The sequence below is a fragment of the Fusarium poae genome, chromosome 1 (assembly GCF_019609905.1).
Source record: "Fusarium poae strain DAOMC 252244 chromosome 1, whole genome shotgun sequence".
Lineage (NCBI taxonomy): Eukaryota > Fungi > Ascomycota > Sordariomycetes > Hypocreales > Nectriaceae > Fusarium > Fusarium poae.
This window is the reverse complement of record NC_058399.1, coordinates 5669892-5692008: the sequence shown is the minus strand read 5'-3', so window position 1 is coordinate 5692008 and position 22117 is coordinate 5669892. Positions and strand designations below refer to the sequence as shown.

Genomic DNA, 22117 nt, shown 5'->3' with positions numbered 1-22117 from the left:
AAAGCAACTGGTTATGGAGCATTTGACTCAGTGTAGTTGATCAATGAGGCTAGTCTCTCAGCTTAGACACCAAAAGTATATATATCATCCACCAAACAGACCCTGCTACACCCACTCTGACATGCCCAATACCTTGTTATCAAAATACTGCAACCATGACTGTCGACATCAAGCCATATACAATCAACGTTTCAGACTCGGAAATCGAGCTCCTGAAAACAAAACTTGGACATGCAAGATTTCCCATTGAAGGTGAAGTCTCTGATGACTGGACCTTCGGTGCTAGTCTTAGTGATGTGAAGCGTCTCGCCGCATATTGGAAGGATGGATTTGACTGGAGAGCCCAAGAAGCCAAACTGAACCAGTATCCTCAATTCACCACTGACGTATCTGTGGATGGTTTTGGAGATCTTGAGATTCACTTCTTGCACCAGAAGAGCAGCAAACCCGACAGCATCCCTCTTCTCTTCGTTCATGGCTGTAAGGTCACTTGCATTTTAATTAGAAATGTGAATTCGACTAATGGTTGCTATAGGGCCTGGAAGTTTTGTTGAAGTTCTCAAGATTCTTCCTCTTCTGACTGAACCCAAAGATGGACCTTCTTTTCATGTTGTCGCGCCTTCTTTGCCTAACCATGTCTTCTCGGATGGTGTGTCAAAGAGTGGGTTTGGAATTCCTCGATACGCTGAAACTCTACACAAGTTGATGCTCAAGCTAGGCTACAACAAATATGGTACTGTTCACAATATTCCAGTTCTAAAGCAGCACTAACATTGCGGCAGTCACCCAAGGAGGTGATTGGGGTTATATCATCACTCGTCTCATCGGTTCTCAATACCCCGAGAACTGCCTTGCCTCGCATATGAGCATGATTCCAGCTGTCAGCCCACCTAACCCTTTGAAAACTCCATGGCAGTTCCTTCGCTTCTGGCTCTCTCCTTTCACTCCTCTAGAGAAACAAGGCATTGAGCAGATGAAGCATTTCTACAATGAGGGTCTCGCTTACAATCTCATAATGAGTAGCAAGCCCTCCACCATAGGCTTCGGTCTCGCTGACTCTCCCGTGGCCTTGCTTTCATGGACTTATGAGAAGCTCCACGACTGGACTGATGACTACAAGTGGACAGACGATGAGATTCTGACATGGGTTTCTCTCTATCAGTTTTCTAAAGCAGGACCCGCTGCAAGCTGCAGGATCTACTATGAGAGTAGACATGCGGACCAGGATCTGACGAAGAAGATCAACGACTGGGTCCCCAACGTCCCACTTGGGCTTTCATACTTCCCCAAGGACATCGTCTTTGTCCCGAGGACGTGGGGAAGAACTTTGGGACCCATTGCGTTTGAGAAGATCCATACAAGTGGTGGACATTTTGCTTCGATTGAGAGGCCTGAAGAGTTGGTGGAGGATTTGAGAGAGATGTTTAGCAAGAGTGGATTGGGCAAGCAGGTTATTGAGAAGCTTGGGTAGAACCGTCTGTCGCTGTTTTGTAGTAAATTGAGTTTGATGATCTCACTGCATCTGTTTCCGTATTATTATTATTATAAACCCAATATAAGCACAAATATTATGAATGTCTGTTTAGTCTCAACGTATTTTCAACGACTAAACATGGAATCAAATCGTGATATAAGCCTTATTCTCTAAAGTTTCGAGTGGACGATGAGCTAAAATTGGAGAGGACAAGGTCAGATTTCTCACATTCAGAGTGACGGGTCCAGCTAGCCGCTCTGGCACGAAAACTCAAATTTTAGAACTCAAAGCGCTATAACGAAGCACAAATGTGCACATAATGTGGAGTTTTGAACAGCGTCTATCGCATACACGAGACTCAAATCGACACAAAGAGATCCTCTGAAGTGTCAAACTCATTCAGCATTGATCCAAGTCAGAGGGGGTGCAACGGCTACTGACTTGTTACCCACAGTGCAGTCGTCCCCTAGCCTTGGGCGTTCTAATATCCCTTATCAAAGTTACAAGGTATCATATATGGTAAAGCTGCGACTGCGTCCTAAATACAGGTAGTACACACGGCCCCCTTGTCAGCTATATACTGACTGAAACCCTCCGTAGGTCAGTACATGTACACTTGGTCGTCAGTTTCGGATAATGAACTTGACCCAGTTACGCTACTGCAAGACAGACCCTCCAGGCCCAGCGCCGATGGAGACTCCTTAATGAGTCCATCGTTGAGATCGGAACTATCCGTAAAGACCCCCTACCAGAATCGGCGATTCCCTATTCACTTCTTGTTTCGTGCACCCCCCATGCATCAGGTTTCCATCTCCTATGAACCCCTGAACAGACACGGCTCCCCTGGGTTGCGATCAGCAAGTCCACGTGCGTTTATCGGGCGATGTCGATGACAGGACACGCCGCAGTAGATCTCCTCGGCCCCAGAAGCTTAACATCTGCCCCTGAGTATTGTATCAGGGGTCAGTAAGCCGCAAATACACCTCAGTACAGCTGATGAAGTATATGGAGTTGTATTAGCTCATATGAGGTGCCCCAAGCGGTGCGTATCGGTGCCGTTTCCATTTCCTGCAAGACACCTTTCTGATCCACCTAAATATATTCTTGAACAACTATCGGTTTATGATTGCCTGGTTCAAAGAATACACTCGCTTTCATCAGTCTCTCCAGGTAACCTCCACAGCCACAACGCATTGTGTTGTACCGGAATCACGTGGTATCTGGAATCACGAGTGCAACTAACTTGGGTAGCATTTCTTCTCCTGTTACCACACTGGTTACGTTTTCAACACTAAGCAGAGAATAACACAGCCTCTACAACTTCAGTTCGCCTATAATAAGTGCCAATTGAGCCGGTATCATAAGGCTAGGCCTGTGACGGCGGTGTTATGCCGGCAGCTGGAGATACTCACAGGGTACCGGCCTGTCGGGGACTCGTGGTCCGATGAATGCGGCTCATGAACCATTACATTACACGCTTAGCTCTGGCTTCGCAACTAATCTTATTTATGCTTCATACTGAAATACACTATGAGTTCCTGTGATATTATTGGAGTATGTTAGCTGAAGATGTTCAGCTGCATGTACGTACCAAACTAGGCTCCGCTACCCGTGCGATGGGAGGCCTCTTGTCTCCTAAGTCATCTCGCATAGGTACGTACGTAAAGACCTGCTTCCAGACCTATTGTGGCTTGTAGACTGACCCGAAATATGGGTATTCAATCTTCATTGCCGTGCTGAAGGGGTCAATTCGATAAGGTCATGGACACTGAGTCCCCTCTGTTATTATCACTTTACAAATTCAATACTAAATCGAAATGGCATGTGCTTCGGATAAATCTTTATACTGTGTTCTCCTGGTACAAGTCTCCTCTAATATGTCTACTTCCGTTTTAACGTGGTTCCAATTAACTGTCCATCTACAAAATAAACGATAAACTGATCATAGGTGGGGGATATGATACGAAATGTACAGGACACGTAGCAAATGTTTTACGTCAGGAGTGGTGACTACATCAGGCCGCCTTGGCTCGATATCTCAGGGTCCGAGAACTCGCCGCGGTGTAACGAAGCAGAAAAGTTCATAGGTTATGGAGTTCAGAACAAAATATATCTTTTATGCGAGACCCAAACTTGGACATAGAGGCACTGTAGACTGTCAAGTTCAAGCTTCTGTTATTTACTAAAATAAGGAGGGATAGTAACAGCTGCTGGCCTGTTACCTACATTGTAATTATCTCCTGGACTTGTTTCTCATCTTGATTGTAGGTAAAAGGTGTTATGCATTGTGAAACTATGACTGCATCTTCCATGCGAGTGTTACAATGTTACAAACGGTCCCCTTTATTACCCCTACCAAACATCTAGGAACCAATCGTAAATATTATTACACTTCGTCATCTGTTTCGGATGATGATACAACGTGGTCCAGCTACATTACTGCAAGACAGCCCCTCAAGGTCCAACAGATGGGGCCCTCTATCAGGGTATAACGAAGAGACTGATAATTACTATATGTTTTTTTATCTTTGAGTTCTATTTAAGTCTTTTTACTGTGCGCAGTACTCTATTAATATACTGTTAGTAGTAATGAGAGGTGTTACGGCGGAATCTTGGACAGGGACGGACGGACAACAGCGCAATGGATGATGGGTGGGACAGGGAGAAAATAGAAAAAGCCACAGCCTTTCTTTTGTACAAATACATACATGGAACTAATTCTTGGCACTCTGCCGTGTCTCAGACCCGTCCATCAGATCATTGACGCCACCAGCAGAGTAAAATTACCTGAATTGACCCCCAGCATGTCAATCACCAACCACATCAACTGATTAGCCCTCAGGCATTGAATGACAAACACGGCGCTTCGAGAGAATACTGGGCCAAACAGTCTGTGTGACTGGTATATTTCGTGGGTAGCTTCATCACAAGACATGGTATGGGTTGACGAAGCTGCAGGAGCAGTGTTTTTGTTCTGTCCCGGTCACGTTACGACTAGGCGTCTTAGTCAGTAATTCTCCGAGGGCTTCATGACAAACAAAGCCTTCCATCTGTACTGTGTCTCTTTGAAGGTAATTCAGCTCAATCGACCAGGTTGCGACACTCTCGCCTACCTGGAGTTTACTCTTAAATTAGCCAATCGGGTCGATGTTTATCAGCTACCACTAATATGACATAATTCTTCAATAAAGTTCAATATTATCTGGGCAATGGATAACAGGTCTATCTCCTGGAGTCAACACCATCAACCATAGCCGCCTCCCAGATCCTACTCATGTGCCCATCTTTGCTTCTTGAACGGGGCCATAGAATACCCATCAACACCCCCCTCACATCTTCCCACGTATGCAATCTCATTGCCTCACTCTGAACCCTTACAATTCCTTCAAAGAACGGCCTCAAACCAGGTTCCAAGTCCATATCGCCCTCCTTCTCATGCCAACAGATGCTTACCAGCCCAACAAACGACTCCCACAATATCAACTCCGCAAGTTGCAATGAGTCAGGCTTTTGCATAGCAAAAGCAACATCACGTTGCAGTATGCGTAAAGAGTGGAGGAGTATCTCCTTTTTCAAGGGACACCATAGAGTCACAACCTGTTCGACATACAACTCTACCGCTACCATCAGAGCGCACCAGGATGTCCTGTGCCTCAATTCTTCAGGCGTAGTGGCGTCAGACTTGTTGTCATCACTCCCATAGTAAATAGAGTTCAGATGTGCCGAGATGATGTTGTCGTAAAACACAGAGGATCGACCGTATAGCCAAAACTCATCCTGTTCTTTTGAACCCATCTCAACTACACCCTGGAGACACTCGAGAATGGGCCTGTAGTCAACGTCGAGTAACTGTGCACCGCTGTAAGGCGCTTCAAAAAAGGCTGGAATTAACCGAACGGCCTTGAGCTTGAGATGATGGGAGAATTGGCCAGCTGTCAAGTGGAAATTGTGGAGGAGGTCTATGGTTTTGGTTAGCTCGATGGTATATATGTCGCCATCGAGACCATTTTCAGAGGCGACGCCTTTGAGAACACTCTTCAAGCCGTGGACAAAAGTGGATGTCCTGCTCTTGTTAGTTGATAATTGATCGTAGTTGGGTGAGTACGAGAACTGACAGAAGGAAATATCGATCTGAAAGCTCTTGATCGATGGTCTTGCACTGGCCATCCTCTTGACCTCGTAATCGGTTGGAAAGAGCATAAACGACACTTAGGTGTGTTTCAGCTAATCTTACATCACCTCGACAGATCTACTACGGTTAGCATCATCTCTTATGATTTACTAGTGGGTGTTATAAACCTCGGCAAAAGTCAAAGTAGCGATCTGTTTGGTGATCCCGGCAAGTAGCTTTATGTCTCCTCTAGATACCCACTTCCTAACTTGCTGTACAGCCTCAATTTTGTGATACAGAAATGTCGTTTCAAACTTGGAGAGGGTGCCAACGTTGAAAGCGAAATGGATACCCGCCATGAGTACTGCGCTTCTAAGTGAGTCGGGATTTGAGATGATAAAGGCAAGACTATACATTTTTAGCGCAAGCACAACTTCCAGGGATCAGATACCCTTACCAGTCTTTTGTGTGGTCCTTCGGTGAAACTCCAAGCGTTGAACCAGTCCCATAGACTGAGAGCCAGGGTCAGTATGAAACAAACCTACAGGTGAATTCCACGTACAGTAATGAAACAGCTCCTGTGATCTCAGCGGCATATTAATGGAAGAACAACCCATGTTCATCACCGATGTAGAAAGAGCCAATTGTGCTACCAAAGACTGTGAATTTGGTACCTCAGGTCTTTTAGCATATCTGGAAGTTTCCCGAGGGGTATGTACCCAGGGCGTCGTAGCCTGCCAAGGTTGAACATTTTCAGCTGCTCTCTCTAGTGCTCTTCGCTCCCTGAGAGGGATTTTGACAGGAGGGTACTCGCATGTTCTCTGGCTGTTGATGCAGTTTTGGCTTATCAATTAGTCATTTTAGTAAGAGATCGACCGCAAGACTAAACAGGATTAGACAGTGGCTCACCATTGAGGCTTTTGCTCGTCACATCTCACTCTGCGGTTGCGACACTCTGAGCAGCCCGATCTACTTCGCGTGTGCGTACGACGCTGTCGAGGCTTATTAGTCTTAGCAACTGTGGCTTCCTCACCCTGCATGGTTTCGGTGGTGTGCTGTGACATGTTAACTCTATCCTGTCAAGGTTGTTTCGTGCGATCCCAAGGAAAGGAGGATTGGAGGATGGAATGAGATGCAGCGATATTTGAGAAGACGTAAGCACTAACTTGACCAGGTTTCTGATGTGCAAGGGTATTGGTCAATGGCCAACCAGCAGACTTGGCGTGAGGAGTTGGATGCAACATTACAAGTATTTCCATAAAGAATCAACCTTGACGAAAAGACGCTTTAGGCTATTTTGACGATAGGTCTTGGCTGTGGTGACTTGGCACTTCAATCAAGTTGATAAAATATGGATATCTCTATCATACATTAATTAGTTGAACAACTTATCCATGTCTATCCGTAATACCCTGTTCTATTTGCTTCACCATATCCCTCCATTAGAAACTCCATTTCAGCCCAACCAGCCGTTTCCACGTCGTTCCCCGGTATGAACTGTGCCATGGACCCCTCAGCAGTTGGAAATCCCGGGAAGGGCAAGAAATTCAAAAGACCATCCATAGACCCCATCCCTTGAACTTGGGGATCATGTGGCTGCATCTGCTGAGCTTGCCATCCGGGAGGATAAGGCGGCATGTTGTTCGCGTTTATGCCTTGTGGAGGGAGATTTGCCATGGCTGGTGGATCGTTCGGGATGTTGGCGCACTCTGAGAAGGTATCGACAACCTGGGCCAGTCGCGCCATTGAGCCACACTTTTCGGTTTGGTTGATAACGTTTCGTAGGGTCTCTACTATATGTCGGATCTTGCTTTGCAGAGCTACCTCGTCTGGCTTGACTCCTTCGACCAGTTCGCCAGGGCGTAGCCGAAGTAGTCGAAGGATCAAGATCATGGCTGAGCAGTATGCGTAAAAGATATCCAGACCAGAAAGACCGTTGAGAACATCGAAGTGGTTAAGAAGAATCATGAGGTAGCTCAATTGACATGCGTGCTTGACACACAACGCAGCGTGTGGAGGTACCGGTATTTTGGGTGCTTCAGCATCAGCCTTGCGCGTCGATGCTACGTCGCGAAGTAGCAGCGGCCTTGTAGCAACAATGGCGATGTAGTGAAACTGTATGTGCATCAACAATACAGCGCGAAGTTGTGGACGTGTTTTCCAAGCCAGCGAGACTTTGATTTCCTCCATATCCACGGCACCGTCTCCGTCTAAAGATGGTAGAGCCCTGCCTTCCAATTTCATCCAAGAAACGTCTAGTCCTGGTGCTTTTTCTATATCTCTTTTCCACCCATCCAAAGCGTTCATAATCTCATCCACCTTCGGTCCTGGACTTCGGTTTACTCCGTGTAGGAGTCTTGTTCGTGCTAGAATAGCCTGGAGTTTGATAGACCATGATACGAGTCTGGCATCAGTTCCTATGCCACCTTCGACAAAGTCTTCCCTGGGAGGGACGACTTCGACATCGAGCTCTTGCAGGCCACTAGGCCGTCCAAGACTTGAGGCGAGGAATTGCTCGAACGAGTAAAGTGTGCAAAATACCCATTTTCTGACTTCTCTTTCAAGTGGTCTGAATGAAGAACTCATATCCAGTCGATGTAGTCCGAGGGCAAAAGAGATGCGAGTTGCTGTGCCTGCTACATTCCACGCAGCGTTCCTCTCGTTATTGTTGTGTAAAAAGAGGGCCAGGAGTAACAAGACTCTGACGTTACTTAAGGAGCACTTTGCGATGAACTGAGGCAGTAGGGATCTAGTCACTGTTACTGATCTTCGCCGTAGAGCAGAGTGGTCAATGTTGGGAATTGAACGATCCGATATGGATCCAAATACGACAATCATATGAAGACAACCAATCCAACCCCAGTCAGGCAATGGAAGTGGTCTTGAATTTGAACGACACGGATCCTGTCGAGCTTGAACGACAAACAGCTCATATTCTTCTTCAAACGATGCTCGATGAAAGAGGGGAAAGTCATCGTGGACTTTTGTAAAGTATGACTCGATGAGTTTGTCCAAAACTTCGTTTGGAGGGAATTGGCTGAGAATCTCATCCATGTCAGTGGTGGGAAGACGTGTAAAGTCGCGCGCGACAGCAGACGTTATGGATCCAGGCGAAGGTCCGTCTTGGGACCAAGCAGCATTGAGCTGTGGTTGATCGTCTTCATCAGATTCGTCAGCTTCGAGGAGACGACTCGTATTATCTTGAGTGAACTTGGTAGCTCCCTGACGGGCTGGATTAGCCTGGCTATCGTTCGAATCGACGAGATTCCGCAACTGATTCCAGAAATTAAGTGTCCCTGAGGGGCCAATGTAGTGATGATGGCCAGAGTTATCTTTGACCAGCGATGACTGAGGCTCTTCGGTTTGGGATTTACCGGCTACAGCAGCCTGATCTTCTGTAGTAATAATTTCTGGTCCTGTTGGTGGCGTCTGTGTATTGTTGGGAGGACTTGAAACTAATTCTTCAACTTTAATCAACTTGCGATTAGGGTCAGAGATATTGGGCATTTTATAACCCATTCGCTGACCCAATTGTGCATGATTGACGGTATCGAGGGCTTCATTTGGGAATGCACCTTTTACGAGAGCTTCTAGACAAAGGTACCTATCAAGATACATTAACATGGGTGTAGCTCATACAATGGGGTTGGGTCTGCTGGCACCTATCGCTTAAATCATCGACACTCCCATAGAAGCGTGTCTTACGAGGCGCCGTGTACAAACAGGTGACATTATGTTCGACGCAGTTAATGCAGCCTGTACCTGAAGGGTCGGGTACACACTTGCAACGTCGCTTAAAGCAGACATAATCAGCCCCAAGTCTTGAGTGGATAAATCATGTTGTGTTACGCAGAGAGAGAGAATCTAACTAAAGAACAGAACTGAACTCAACTCACCTTGCGACAACGGTCACAGCTTTGAGCATTTCTTTTACGAGATTCGTCAGGGATGCGCCTTAAGCGACGCTTGGCGGCTATCGCTGAAGACTCAATTGCTGTTGACGCTGACATTGGTAGAACCTGACTCTGACTGTCTGACTCTCCAACAGGGAAGAGGAAAGGGTTCATCGAATCGATGCTTCCTTTGCTGGGGGGTGGTTGGGGGAGGAATGAATGTCCTCGGGTGGAAACACTGTCTTCCGCGGGTGGGAACAGGCGGATGCATGCTCCCGATGGTAGACGTAGATGGCGTCAATGCTAAAAAGCCACTGATGGATGATACGGGGGCATGACAGAATTTATGGAGACTGATAAACCTCGATTCAACAACATCTCTTTTCCAACGACCATATTTATCACGTAGTTTGATATATCAAGTAGCTAACTTGGTCAATTCTTGAGTATCCGACCAGCAGTACTTATGGCTGGTGTGAGCGAGAACACTTGTCATCTTCGAAAAGACATGAGGTATTAACGAGGTGTACTCCGGGCAGTGAGATTCAAAGAATGAATACGCGGGCAAGTATTTCAATATGATCCGGTAACTTGCTGTCTGTTGTACAATTGCCATGACCCAAAAACGAGGAAAAGAAGATACTTTTGGGCATCATGTCGCTGCTGATGGTGCAATCTGCGTTCGATAAGCAAGTCAACCTGCCAGACTATATCGGATATGAGCATGTTGAAACTGGTTGTAGTGCTTGAGAACAATAATATTGAATTATTTATCATGTTTAGGCAATCTTTATCATCATTTCAATTTCTATAAAGTCTAGATGGCAGAGAGATAGCAAACTCAAGATTGAGACTCTGTTACAAGGTTCAAGTGTATGAGTCATCAACACAGACAGAATAGGTGATAATATTGACATAACTAAGATAACTAGGAAAGAGGGAAAGGGTCCTCACAGAAGATTTCATGACCTAAATACTCAAATACAGAGGGAATTAACCCCAAGCTGCCTATTCCAGACAACTTCTGCTTGTCTTGCTGCTTGTCTGTTTGTTCGACAATTGACCTGCTGTTTAGTAGTGGGTTTCCAACAAACTCTCCCACATACCCTATACAGGTTACTTTACCCCATCCACCCACCATGTTCCGCCAGGTACTATGACAATGTCACAAGTTACATATTAAACAATACACGAATTCGCAAATACGAGAATTGAGAGACTGATCGGGGAACTCTTCAAAATTATTGCAGGATACTAATGCAAGCAACTCTTTCGAGGCAATAGACTGAACGCCTCTCGAACCCTTGTAAATGCATCGTCGGCGAACAAACTAAGCGAGGCGGAACTATTTTCTCACCCGATGCTAAGCTTGCCGATCAACGGCGCAAAACAAAACTCATCTGATAATTGATGAACTGAGTTGGCCGACGTCAACTTGGACAAAGACAAGGGTGGTTACAAATAGTTTAGAAACATGCATGCATATATTCGCCGAGACATGGAGAATTGCCGTCATAATAGTACCACGCACGGTTGGGGTGACATGGTACAACTAACCCTTGTTCCTTGAGTAGTGTAAGTGTATCAGAAGACCTGGTTGTATTTTGGATATCATTAATTCATTACGAGTGCAGAATCACTCTAGTATAGACATAGATAGCTACTCTCCTCTCGGCACTGTCATGACAGGCGGCTCCAGCTTCACCGTTCTTCCATGTTTGATCAACTCGGTAGCTTGCATAAAGAACGAATCAATCCTCAAAATGACAGGTCTCAAAAAGACCTGTGCTGCCGGGTCTCCCGTAGCACCAAGTCTCTGCAGTGAAAGGTGGAACTTTTCCAATAACCTGTAAGCCGCCTCCACATCGCGAGGATCACTGGCGAGGAGAAACAAGTAAATGAGAAAGTTACCACAGAGAATGAGCTGCGATCGGGCAACTAGGTTGTGTTAATCTATGGGATATAGGGGTGAGAACAGAAACTTACAACGACCCCAGAAGCTGGTGAGTTCTTGTTCGGTGATATATGACATAAATGTTGTGAAAAGCTCGAATTCTGCGAGCGCAGTGGAGAGCCATCTTTGCAGGTTTGAACCAGGTGTCACCTTTGCGGCTCTTGTGGCGGGGAACATGAGACCACGGAACAGTAGTACTTGTGTTGCAAAGAAGGAGATGTGCAGGGGTCCTAATAACTGTTAGATACCATCGGCCAACTATGTGAATGAATGACATACCATTGTGTGCATAAGGTCTCACAGCCAAGCAACTTGGGATAAGGCTGGGCCATTCCTTGAGCGTTTCTCGAATGGGTATCAATTGTGTACGCGTCTGCGTATTCGATCGTACACCGCTATTACATGTAAGTTATTGCACAAATATTGGATCAAACTCGACTCACTGGCTGCAATCCAAGATGGCACGCATCTCCCTTGACACAGTAATTTGCTCAAGGAAACGGGCACCGTCAACTACGCGGAAGGTGGCATCCTCAGGGTCAATCATGTACCGCAGATCGTCAGGGATGTCTTCACCGGACCGAAGATCGTCCATATCTGGTGGCGGAGTCGTAAAGGATTCGTAGCTTATATGCGGGGGGTTACCGTGGCAGACTGACGACCAACAGTCTGTGTAAAAGACGGCCCACCAGAGCTTCTTACGCAGCCTCTTTTCCCATGGCGCAATGTTCCACTTGTCAGGGTCCATGTGAAGACCGAGCATCTGCGCGATCGAGGTGGCTTGACATGCCATGACCCAGAGGTAAGGAGTCTCGACACTGTCTATCTCGGGTGGTACCATATGCATCAGCAACAGCGCTGACATGAGGCGAGACAGGTTAGGCGCTTCGAGTTCCCGCCGCAGTGCCTCTTGAGCATTATTTGTTAGCTCGTGCTGTTGGAAGGGACAAGGTATCCTGGCGAGCTGGGCATCTTGGGACCAGAAGACGCAGGCCAGGGCATACACGGCACCCCGTAGCGACGAGGGTATGTCCAGTTTGGAAGTTGCATACTGTCGAAGGAAGCGAGCCTTGTGAATGACGGGTAACCCGACATGGACGTGCCGGAAGTAAAGACGAACCAGGGCTGGTCCATGGGGCCATACAATACGTTCTATAGCATCCGAAGCATGCTGCCTAGCCTCATTCTTGTGGTCGGGGAACTCATCGAGCAGAAGCAAAAAGTGCATCGGGTAATCATCCTGATCGGGCCCGCCGTGGTAAACCTGGACGAAGTTGGCGTCGATACCCTCTCTCTCACTGAGCAGTACCGACCTAAAGGCATCGAGAAAATAGGGATCTTGCTCCGAGGCTAATGCCATGGCATGGGCAGTCCTGCCTGGCACATCTTCAATGGCGTATACAACTTCCTGATCGGGATGCAAACGGGGTGGATCAAGGTTGTGCGTGTTGATGTCAGAAGGGCTTTGACCAGGTACAGGCGGAAGATAGGGCCGGACGAGGCCGTTGTGGACAACGGCGGACGGTTCGGCCCTGTGGCGGTTGACTTCGGAGGCCGCGGACGGAGAGATGGCGGATGTAGAGGCAGAAACAGATGCCGTAACAGATGCCGTAACTGATGCTGTAGCTGAAGCTGCCACTGAGGCGGGACTTGCAGCATCGAAACTCCTAGACGTGTCGGCATTTGAGGGCGATGGGCCTCCAGGACCAGGGTAGATGTGATGAGCAGAAGCAGAAACAGAAGAAGGTCCGGCCCGAGGAGCCAGGGCATCGGGATCAGAGAGGGATTGGCATAGCAAGCCTCTGCTTTTACAAAACAGACCTGAGTTACGAATGATGGACTGGTTAGTTGACTCAATTCACAGTACAGTACAGTAAAGTAAGTAAAGTAAAGTAAAAGAAGGTGGTGTATGTGTATGTATATATGGCTTTATTAAGTGTCAAGGATGATGAGATAGAACCGATAGTACGGTAATGAGCGGGGAATTGAATTGAATGGACGGATGAATTGAATGGATGGATGGAAATCGGGCGCGTCTCACATGGGGGCTCAGCAGTAATGACACAAGCAGTCTTACGGCGACGACAAGCGTCACAGGGTCTGTTCTTGCGACTTCTGGGCTGACGCGCTTTACCAAAGTTACTGCGAATGCTGAACTTGCGGGGAGTGGATGAAGGAGTTGCCCTTTCAGGATCCATGGAATGATCCATGATCAGCCAGTAAATGGTACTCGGTAGTGTCTGTAGGTTATGGATGGGCCTGGTATGGTCTGGTTCAGGTACCCGAAGCCAACCGAGAAGAGATACAAGTCCAGAGGTGTATATGAGTGCGAGTGTGTGTGTGTCTCCACGTGTACCATGAACAAATGAGTAATAGGCAAAAAAGGGAATGGAAAAGACTGCAGAAAGAAGGAACGAAAGAAGCGAGTTCGTCGGCGAAAGAAAAAACTGGCGTGATGGAGGGAGGGATGGAGGGAAAAGATAAGTTGGCCGACAAGGGGGGTCCCTTGGTTTGGGGGACACTCGGATAGGGACCTGACCTTTCTTGTAGACTACACTAGGTCCAATAGTCTCGGCACTTGAACGGCTTGAACGGATCGGCTTTGACCGAATGCAGTCGAGATACCTCCGAGTTGTTCTAATTACGTACTAGTTTTATGTGTCAATGGCAGATATTAATGACGGAAACTATAGAGGGAAACTACAGAGTAACTTGGACCTTTTTTCAGTGGCTGTTGTCTTGCAAAATTGAAACGGAACACACGGCTTGGAGATTGAATCCAAATCGTGGGTGAAGATCCTTGAAGATCACAATACAGGGTCTACCCAGGAATAGCTTGCGAGCCTTGTTCCTGAATCATGGATCTGGTCCCAGCGCCATGGGAATGAGGATTTCTTCAGTACTACTCTGCCCGTACATATGTAGTAACATTAATAGATACCTACAGGGTTGAAATTATTATTATTAAACTCTAAACAAGAGACTCTTAGTCCAGTCAATCAAATCAAATCAAATCAATCGCTCGCCTCAACTTTCAAAACAATAATCCTAATAATCTAACAAGATGTCGCGACAGTCGCCAAGGAGTTGGGTCCCTTGCTGTGCGGTATGATGTGTTCCTGGCTCCCTGGCTCGCCCTCTGTGTAGGGCATGTTCCAGCGATCATGGTACATCTGCTGCGTGTCCTTGGCAGATGTGCCATCCTTGATGAAGTCGTCCAGCTTCTGTTCTGGCACAACCAAGTGAAGGACATGATACACGACTGCGCTCATCATGAAACCAAAGAGATAATTGAGTCTATACAACTCAGTCGCTCCGTCTGAGACGTGAACAGATGGGTTCACTGCTGCGATGAAACCCGGCATCAGTGGAATGACACCTACAATCCACTATAAAGATAACAGAGTCAGCTGAAAATGTCGATTGGTTGCGATTGGATAGTCTCCGTGTCAAAGCGCAACTTACCGCTGCAAATGCACGCCAATTGATACCCGCCTTGTACCAATAAATGCTCTCGCTGTGGCCCACATAGAGGTGATCGACGTTGATCTTCCCCTTTGCCACCAAGTTGTAGTGGGCTACCATGAGACCCGTCATGGGTGCCAAGAAGACACTGTAACCGGAGAGGACCGTGAGAAAGACGGTAGCTGTGTTGACAAGTCTCCAGGGGTTGACGATGGGGCTGAGGAGAGCCATCAGGTACGCGCCGCGACGGATGTTGATGTACCTGGGGAAAACAGAGGCCAAGTCGATACCGCCAGAGAGTGCGTTGCCTGGCAAGTTGCTACCCATTTGAGAGATGGAAAGGGCGAGACCAGCAAAGAATACGGCAGCCCGTGTGCCAGATGTTGGATCCTTGATCAACATGGCTGCGAATAATGTAGGAGGGTTCCAGATGGCTTCGCCCATTCGTTTTTGCGTAGCAGCCGTAACCAAAATGCCAATAACAGAGGCGCCAATGCTGTACAAGGGGAAAGCAAAAGTCTGTCCCCAAATAGCAGCACCAGGTTGTCTAGCAAGACGCGCATAATCGTTCTGATTGAGAATGCCCGCCGCGATACCTCCAACCGTCGACATGATACCCGAGATCAACAACCAAGTAACGCTATTCGGTCCACCAGTCGTCGGAAGAGGTGTGCTGTCGCTGATGGTGTCGCCAAAGCCATCAGACCCCATGGTCGCGAGGGCCCATACCAATAGCACCACGAAGAAGACGAGGGTGATTGAGCTAGCAAAGTAAAAGAACTTTTGTATCTTGTGCGGTCGGATCCAGAGGAACGGGAGCGTAACGACGCAAAAGATAAAGTACGACAAGAACTGGGCCGATGTCATACCCGTCGAGGCAGGGATCGTATTAGGGATGTGGTTTTCGAGGGACGGATCCCATGACAGGAGCATGAGATAGACGCATTGTCCGCCAACCCATGACTGGAAGCCATACCAGACTGCGAGTGTCAGTTGGAATATCACAAGAGACCACGCAAGAACATACCAAGAGAGAGAAAGATGCGATTCCAGATGACGAATTGAGAACCCCAAATACCCCAAACCGCCCGACTGAAAACAGGAAAGCCAACTGCAATTGTCAGTTATCAGGTCCCCCCAATTGATGGATGCATATAACTTACTGTGATAATAAGCACCCGCCAAAGAAGCAAGAATCAGTGCAGCTGTCGCGAGGATATTACCCAACACAATGGCAATAATCGCCTGCCACCACGTCAAGCCTAGAGGAATAAGAGCGCTACCAGTCAAGTAGGTAGCAATGTTGCAATTGATCAAGAGCCCTGTTCCATGCAATCGGTCAGAAGTCAGAAAAAGGAAGGACAGCAGAAGAAAAAACAGGCTCGCTTATGCACCCACGCATGCATTGCTTGCATGCATGAATGATTTGCTTGCTGGCTGCAACTGGAGAAAAGAAAGGAAATAGGGCAATGGAAGGCATGGATGGATATAATAATAAACATACAAAAGTTATGGAACGTTAGAAACGTCCATGTTCTTCTTTCGCTCGCTACTGGTCTAACATCTTCATTCTATTTGTCAAAGGGAGAGTCTCGTGTCAGTTCAATGGGCGGCGCGAAACAAAAGATGTGACGTACAATAAACTGCGAGCCACGCGGTAGCTCAAGGCGGCGAACAAGATTCGTCAAAGCCATGGAAGGGTCGGGAATAGCCTCAATTAAAAAATAAATAGTTCAAAAGTAAGGAATGACCTTCTAGACCGACTGAAAAACAAGCCCAAAAGATCAGAATTTTAGATGGATCAATAGTGTGTGCAGTAGCTTCGCCGTTATTTTTCTTTAGGTACTCTCACGAACGAACTTCTCGGAGCGATGAAGAAAAAGGGAAGGGGGTTTAGAATTTAGATATGGGGAGAGCGAAAGCAAAGCCCCCGGGGGGGAACATCCATTTCATTTTGGAGCTAATGAGGATGGTCCCTCCGAAACCTTAGTTCGTTCAGCTCAGACTGAGCTTAAGCTTTTATCAGTAACTGTATTTATTTGCTACCAATATTGAGTGAGGCCAGCAGGCAAACAAATAATCTCAGCCAGCCTTGTCTTTATTGAGGGGAAACGAGATGAAATGAGACGGGTCATTCCTTAATTAGTAGGGAACTGTATGCACAATTTGTTTGTCTGCAACATGTATCACTCACTACCCCAGACTCGTCACAGAAAACAATGATGTGATGGAATGGAACGGTAGGTAGGCCAAGAAACGCATTGGCCAATAAAGACAAGAACAAAAAGAGAAGAGAAGAGAAGAGAGAAGGGAAGGGAAGGGAAGGGAGGAGAGATCGACGATATATGAGATGAGATGAGATTACGATTCCGATTCTTGGGTCCAACCAACCAAACAAATACTCCTCGGAAATAGCTGAGCTGAGACACCGACGGAATGGTTCGGATTTTTCTCTCCTTTGCCTAACTTCTCCATCTTCATGCCTCCCCTCCAGACCCTCCCCCTGTCGTGTCCAGTTCTGGCTAGTAACAGCGCTGACTAGACTACAGACTACAGGCTCACCTCAGCTGCAAGCAACACTCACTACAGCACCAACACCGGAGAGTAAGTACCGGGGCCTAGAGAAACTGGAACCTTAGTACCTAGGTATGGATCAAAGCCCACTAGATCGGGCAATTTTGCTCCGCTTGGCGTCGGCCAACTTGGCCCCTCCCTCCATCAATGTCTCGACCATGGATGGATCACGACAAGGAAATCGTCGGGTTTTTTTTCTTCTTGTTCGTCTGTTCGTCTTTCTTCTCCTTCTATTTCCTAATTCATGCATACTTACTTAGCTTCGGTGTAATGGATGGACAGGGTTGTTGCACAAGAAAGGGAAAAAAAAGTCATACATAAAGTCCCCTCCGAAGCTTCCATTCCACAACCAACAATGTTATTATAACACTACTGCGCCATGCTGTCAGGCTCTGGCAACAACACCACCATTAACTAAAGATTGGCTGACTAGCAAAAACTACTTGACTCGACTCTCACTAACACGACACAATATAAACAAAAGAAAGACATTTAAAATAATGATGTCGTCCCTTTACCGAATCGGTGTCGATGTTGGAGGAACCAACACCGACGCCGCAATCCTTGACATACGAGCCACCAACAACCCCGGTCGTGGCGTATTGGCCTCTCACAAGGCAAGCACAACAAAAGACATCACCAGCGGCATCGAAGCAGCCATAAGAGCAGTCATCCGTGATTCCGCCGTCGACCAGAGCTGTGTTCTCAGTGTTACTATAGGCACAACACATTTCATCAACGCCCTTGTAGAAGCAGACGCCAGAAGACTTGACCGTGTTGCTGTACTGAGGCTGTGCGGTCCTTTTACAAGACAATTACCACCCTTTTCCGATTTCCCACTCGGCTTAAGATCAATCCTCGACGGAGGAGTTCATTATCTCGATGGAGGACTTGAGATTGACGGAAGAGAGATATTACCATTGGACGAGGAACAAATTAGACGCACAGCCAGGGATGTTGTCGCCAAGGGTATCAACGTCATCGCTTTAGTGGGTGTCTTTTCACCACTCGACCACGACGGTATACACGAGGAACGATGTCGACGAATTATCATGGAGGAATGCCCAGGATTACAGGTTGTCTGCTCTCACGATATCGGACCAACAGGATTCCTAGAGCGCGAAAATGCAACAATTCTCAACGCTTCGATACTGCGCACCGGTCACCGGGTCAAGAAGGGGTTCAAGCATGCCATGCATCGACTACAACTTACATGTCCTCTCTTTCTATCACAAAACGACGGAACTTTAATCGATGCCGACACAGCAGCCGAATTCCCCATCAAGACTTTTGCAAGTGGGCCAACAAATAGTATGACCGGAGCCGCATTTCTCGCTGGGCTAGATCACCACAAGAAGGCTGAGACACAATCAGAAGAGGAGGAACCACAAGTTCTGGTTGTCGACATTGGAGGTACAACCACGGATGTTTGCGCTTTGCTACCATCTGGTTTCCCTCGCCAAGCCCCCGGTTTCGTCGAAGTAGGAGGCGTTCGCACTGCATTCTCAATGCCAGAGGTTGTCTCAATTGGTCTTGGAGGCGGAAGCAAGGTGAACGTCAACCATGAGACGGGGAATGTTACCATCGGTCCTGGATCAGTCGGTCACTGTATACAACAAGAAGCAAGAGTCTTTGGAGGTGAAACTTTGACGGCGACCGACATTGTCGTCGCGCTGGGCAAGGCTAACCTTGGAGATGCGTCTCTGGTTAGTGATGTCCCCTCCTCTATCGTGGAAAGCGGCCGCAAGGAACTCAACAGAATGCTCGAGAGTCTTGTTGAGCAGATGAAGGTCTCTTCAGCTCCCGTTCATGTCCTTCTTGTCGGTGGAGGCGCCCTACTCGTCACAGAGGCTCTCGCCGGTGTGGACAAGTGCATTGTACCCATCCACCAAGGCGCAGCCAATGCAGTCGGCGCAGCAATCGCAAAGGTCTCTGGTGAGATTGACATTGTGGAAATTCCCCAAGGACGATCGGAGAAGGTCATCGTCGACGCAGCGTGCGCCAAAGCAATTGATCTCGCTGTTGCCAAGGGTGCTTCTAAGAACGATGTCAAGATTGTCGAGATTAACAAGATGCCGCTCCAGTACCTGTCCAACGGAGCTCTTCGGATACAAGTACGTGCTGTTGGAACCCTAGCCATTCCTGAAGAACTTACGCCGCCACCTTCACCACCCGTGATAACCGCGCGCGAGTTCCAAGAGGATGAGGGTGAGAAAGTCAGCGTTCCCGATGCTCTGACACCGACCTACAAGCCATCTCTACACGTGGATCTCGACGCATACAAACCCGATGTGCAAGACGGTGTATGGTATCTTTCAGAAGTTGACCTGGAAATGATCGCTACTGGATGTGGTGTTCTAGGAACAGGCGGCGGCGGGCCAACTCACCACGAGTACCTCAAGAGTCTGGATGCCCTACGGAAGAATCCCGAAAAGAAGATGAGGGTGATTTCATCAAAGGCTCTTGACGATGATGCCATGGTTTGCTTTGGCTCCTGGTACGGTAGTCCAAGTGTGATCAATGAGCGAATTGCGGGAGGCAATGAGATTGTCACAGGGATCAATGCTGTTAACAAGGTCGTTGGAAACAAGACTTTTGACGGCATGTATATCGATGAGATGTAAGTCAATTGCCGCGCGAAACTCAGAGGTGATTGCTAATTGGTTCAGTGGTGGTGGAAATGGTATGAGTGCTTTCCCTTCGGCTGTCCACTTTGACGTTCCAGTCGTCGATGGCGATGCCATGGGCCGAGCATACCCAACCATGTATCATGGTGAGTTTCTCATTTCCCTAGTCTTGTATCCAACGCTAATCCATTGAAGCTACCTTTAGTGTCTACGGTCACTCTCTAACGCCATGTGTCTTGTCTGACGCCCGAGGCAATGTCAGCGTAGTAATGGTATGTTTAATAACTTCCCCTTCAATCCCATATCTAACAAGATCAGAGCACCGATACTCCCATGCGTCTCGAGTCTCTCCTGCGAACAACCACTATCGAACTTGGTCTCGGCTGCGCCGTATGCGCCAATCCTCTGCCTGGCTCCGTCATCAAATCTCACGGCGTTCCCAACACTGTTTCTCAAGCATGGTATCTCGGTCGCGCGGTACACAACGCCCGACGAAAGAAGACCAGCTATGTAGACGCGATTGTGAGTTGGTCCGGTTTCGCCAGTGTACGAATTATCGCTAATGAATGACAGTTTGACGTCTGCGCTGGAAAACTACTTTTCACGGGTAAAATCGTCGATGTGAGAAGATACATTGACGGTGGCTACACAATGGGCTCGGTTGTAATCGCGCCGCTCAGCGCCGACGAGCGCGAAACCCACGGATCGAGCACACAAAGTATCACAAGCGATAACAAACACATGGTGATACCTTTCCAGAACGAGTATCTCTACGCCGCCCTCAGCGACGCCGACGGCTCGGAAGAATCGCAAGAGGTTGTGTGCACAGTTCCCGACCTAATCTCAATCCTTGGCCAAGACGGCGAGGGAATTGGTTCACAAGATTTGCGGTACGGTTTGAGGGTGAACGTCGTTGCTCTACCAGCGCATCCGCTCTGGAAGACTGACAAGGGTATGAAGGTTGGAGGGCCAGAGGGCTTCGGGCTCAAGATGGGCTACGTGGGTGTTGATAATGACTTTACTGAGGCAAGAAGCGTGATTGAGGAGTTTGGGGCATGATATAAGAGAGCATGAGCGTGCATTTTATTGAGTATTGGGTTATGACATGACATGGACTGGGGGGACATTTAGAGGCATGGCACGACATGTGGCATTGGGGGAGTTAAGGAAGCATTGGGGTGTGTTTATACATAGCATCATGACAATAGACATTGCGATTTCGACAGTAAATATTTCTTGATATGGAATCCATTGAAGAATTTCGGAGAATTTACATCATAAATTACAACGAAGAATCCTTCCGTCGGGAATAACATGGATGCTGACCACGAAATGCGCTGATGACAGGCAATGTAAAGGATTCAATTCAATTTAGGCACAATACCAGGTATCAATTGAGCCTCTAATAATTGTAAATCACAGGACCCAAAATGTGGTTTGACCAACAATCAGGCATTCTTTTCCCATGGTATGAACAAAACCCAACAGCATATGTGACAAATCCCATTCTCCGCAAGCTATTAAGCTTCTCCATAGACCCAGATCAATTCTCGCTTCTTATTGCAGCGCTTGTGCTGACTATTCGGACCTATTCACGTGTGGAGAGATCTGGGGAATACTACTCTGTAGTATATACATACATACCTACACAAACAATTCGGATCCGAAATACAAGTTCCTTGATCGTGATGTGATCGCCATGGCACCACTCGCCGAAAGAGAAATATTCTCCGCAGAGTGGATGACAGCTTGGCAAGGATGATGGAGACATGGAAGAATCCGGGAGAGATTGACCCTGTAATCAAGCACAAGGAACAAACGTTGGACAACCATAACACTCTTTTTTTCTCGAATTCTACGTCATGCTCAAGAAACAATTGGTGCAATTCTTCGGTTACCACCGTCTCATCAACCCCAGACCGTTACCATGGCCTGTCCTGTCCTGTCCTGTTCTGTGGATCCTCCATCCATCCCTCATCCCATCGTCCTACATACTACCAGCACAGGCAATGATCTCCG

General features: G+C 47.5%; 6 protein-coding genes across 6 annotated transcripts; 2 read left to right on the top strand and 4 right to left on the bottom strand.

Annotated features, from left to right (window-relative positions):
- Positions 1 to 155: 155 nt before the first annotated feature.
- FPOAC1_001852 (uncharacterized protein) lies at positions 156 to 1471 on the top strand (the record flags this gene model as incomplete). Its single annotated transcript, XM_044846440.1, has 3 exons — positions 156 to 480; positions 536 to 733; positions 783 to 1471. 3 exons carry the CDS (start codon positions 156 to 158, stop codon positions 1469 to 1471), a joined length of 1212 nt encoding a protein of 403 aa, XP_044712356.1.
- Positions 1472 to 4462: 2991 nt separating this feature from the next.
- On the bottom strand, positions 4463 to 6625 carry FPOAC1_001851 (uncharacterized protein; the record flags this gene model as incomplete). Its single annotated transcript, XM_044846439.1, has 8 exons — positions 4463 to 4468; positions 4853 to 5433; positions 5479 to 5537; positions 5590 to 5723; positions 5774 to 5993; positions 6043 to 6097; positions 6148 to 6428; positions 6495 to 6625. The coding sequence occupies 8 exons, from the start codon at positions 6623 to 6625 to the stop codon at positions 4463 to 4465; spliced, it is 1467 nt and encodes a 488-aa protein (XP_044712355.1).
- Positions 6626 to 6983: 358 nt separating this feature from the next.
- FPOAC1_001850 (uncharacterized protein) lies at positions 6984 to 9652 on the bottom strand (the record flags this gene model as incomplete). Its single annotated transcript, XM_044846438.1, has 3 exons — positions 6984 to 9189; positions 9248 to 9378; positions 9482 to 9652. The coding sequence occupies 3 exons, from the start codon at positions 9650 to 9652 to the stop codon at positions 6984 to 6986; spliced, it is 2508 nt and encodes an 835-aa protein (XP_044712354.1).
- Positions 9653 to 11138: 1486 nt separating this feature from the next.
- Positions 11139 to 13642, bottom strand: FPOAC1_001849 (uncharacterized protein; the record flags this gene model as incomplete). The annotated part of the gene is made up of 5 exons (XM_044846437.1): positions 11139 to 11416; positions 11465 to 11662; positions 11712 to 11827; positions 11876 to 13253; positions 13474 to 13642. The coding sequence occupies 5 exons, from the start codon at positions 13640 to 13642 to the stop codon at positions 11139 to 11141; spliced, it is 2139 nt and encodes a 712-aa protein (XP_044712353.1).
- Positions 13643 to 14488: 846 nt separating this feature from the next.
- On the bottom strand, positions 14489 to 16591 carry FPOAC1_001848 (uncharacterized protein; the record flags this gene model as incomplete). Its single annotated transcript, XM_044846436.1, has 6 exons — positions 14489 to 14821; positions 14898 to 15877; positions 15925 to 16008; positions 16061 to 16219; positions 16402 to 16468; positions 16535 to 16591. 6 exons carry the CDS (start codon positions 16589 to 16591, stop codon positions 14489 to 14491), a joined length of 1680 nt encoding a protein of 559 aa, XP_044712352.1.
- A 1380-nt stretch (positions 16592 to 17971) lies between these two features.
- On the top strand, positions 17972 to 21157 carry FPOAC1_001847 (uncharacterized protein; the record flags this gene model as incomplete). The annotated part of the gene is made up of 5 exons (XM_044846435.1): positions 17972 to 20091; positions 20141 to 20244; positions 20294 to 20370; positions 20417 to 20620; positions 20672 to 21157. The coding sequence occupies 5 exons, from the start codon at positions 17972 to 17974 to the stop codon at positions 21155 to 21157; spliced, it is 2991 nt and encodes a 996-aa protein (XP_044712351.1).
- Positions 21158 to 22117: the final 960 nt, after the last annotated feature.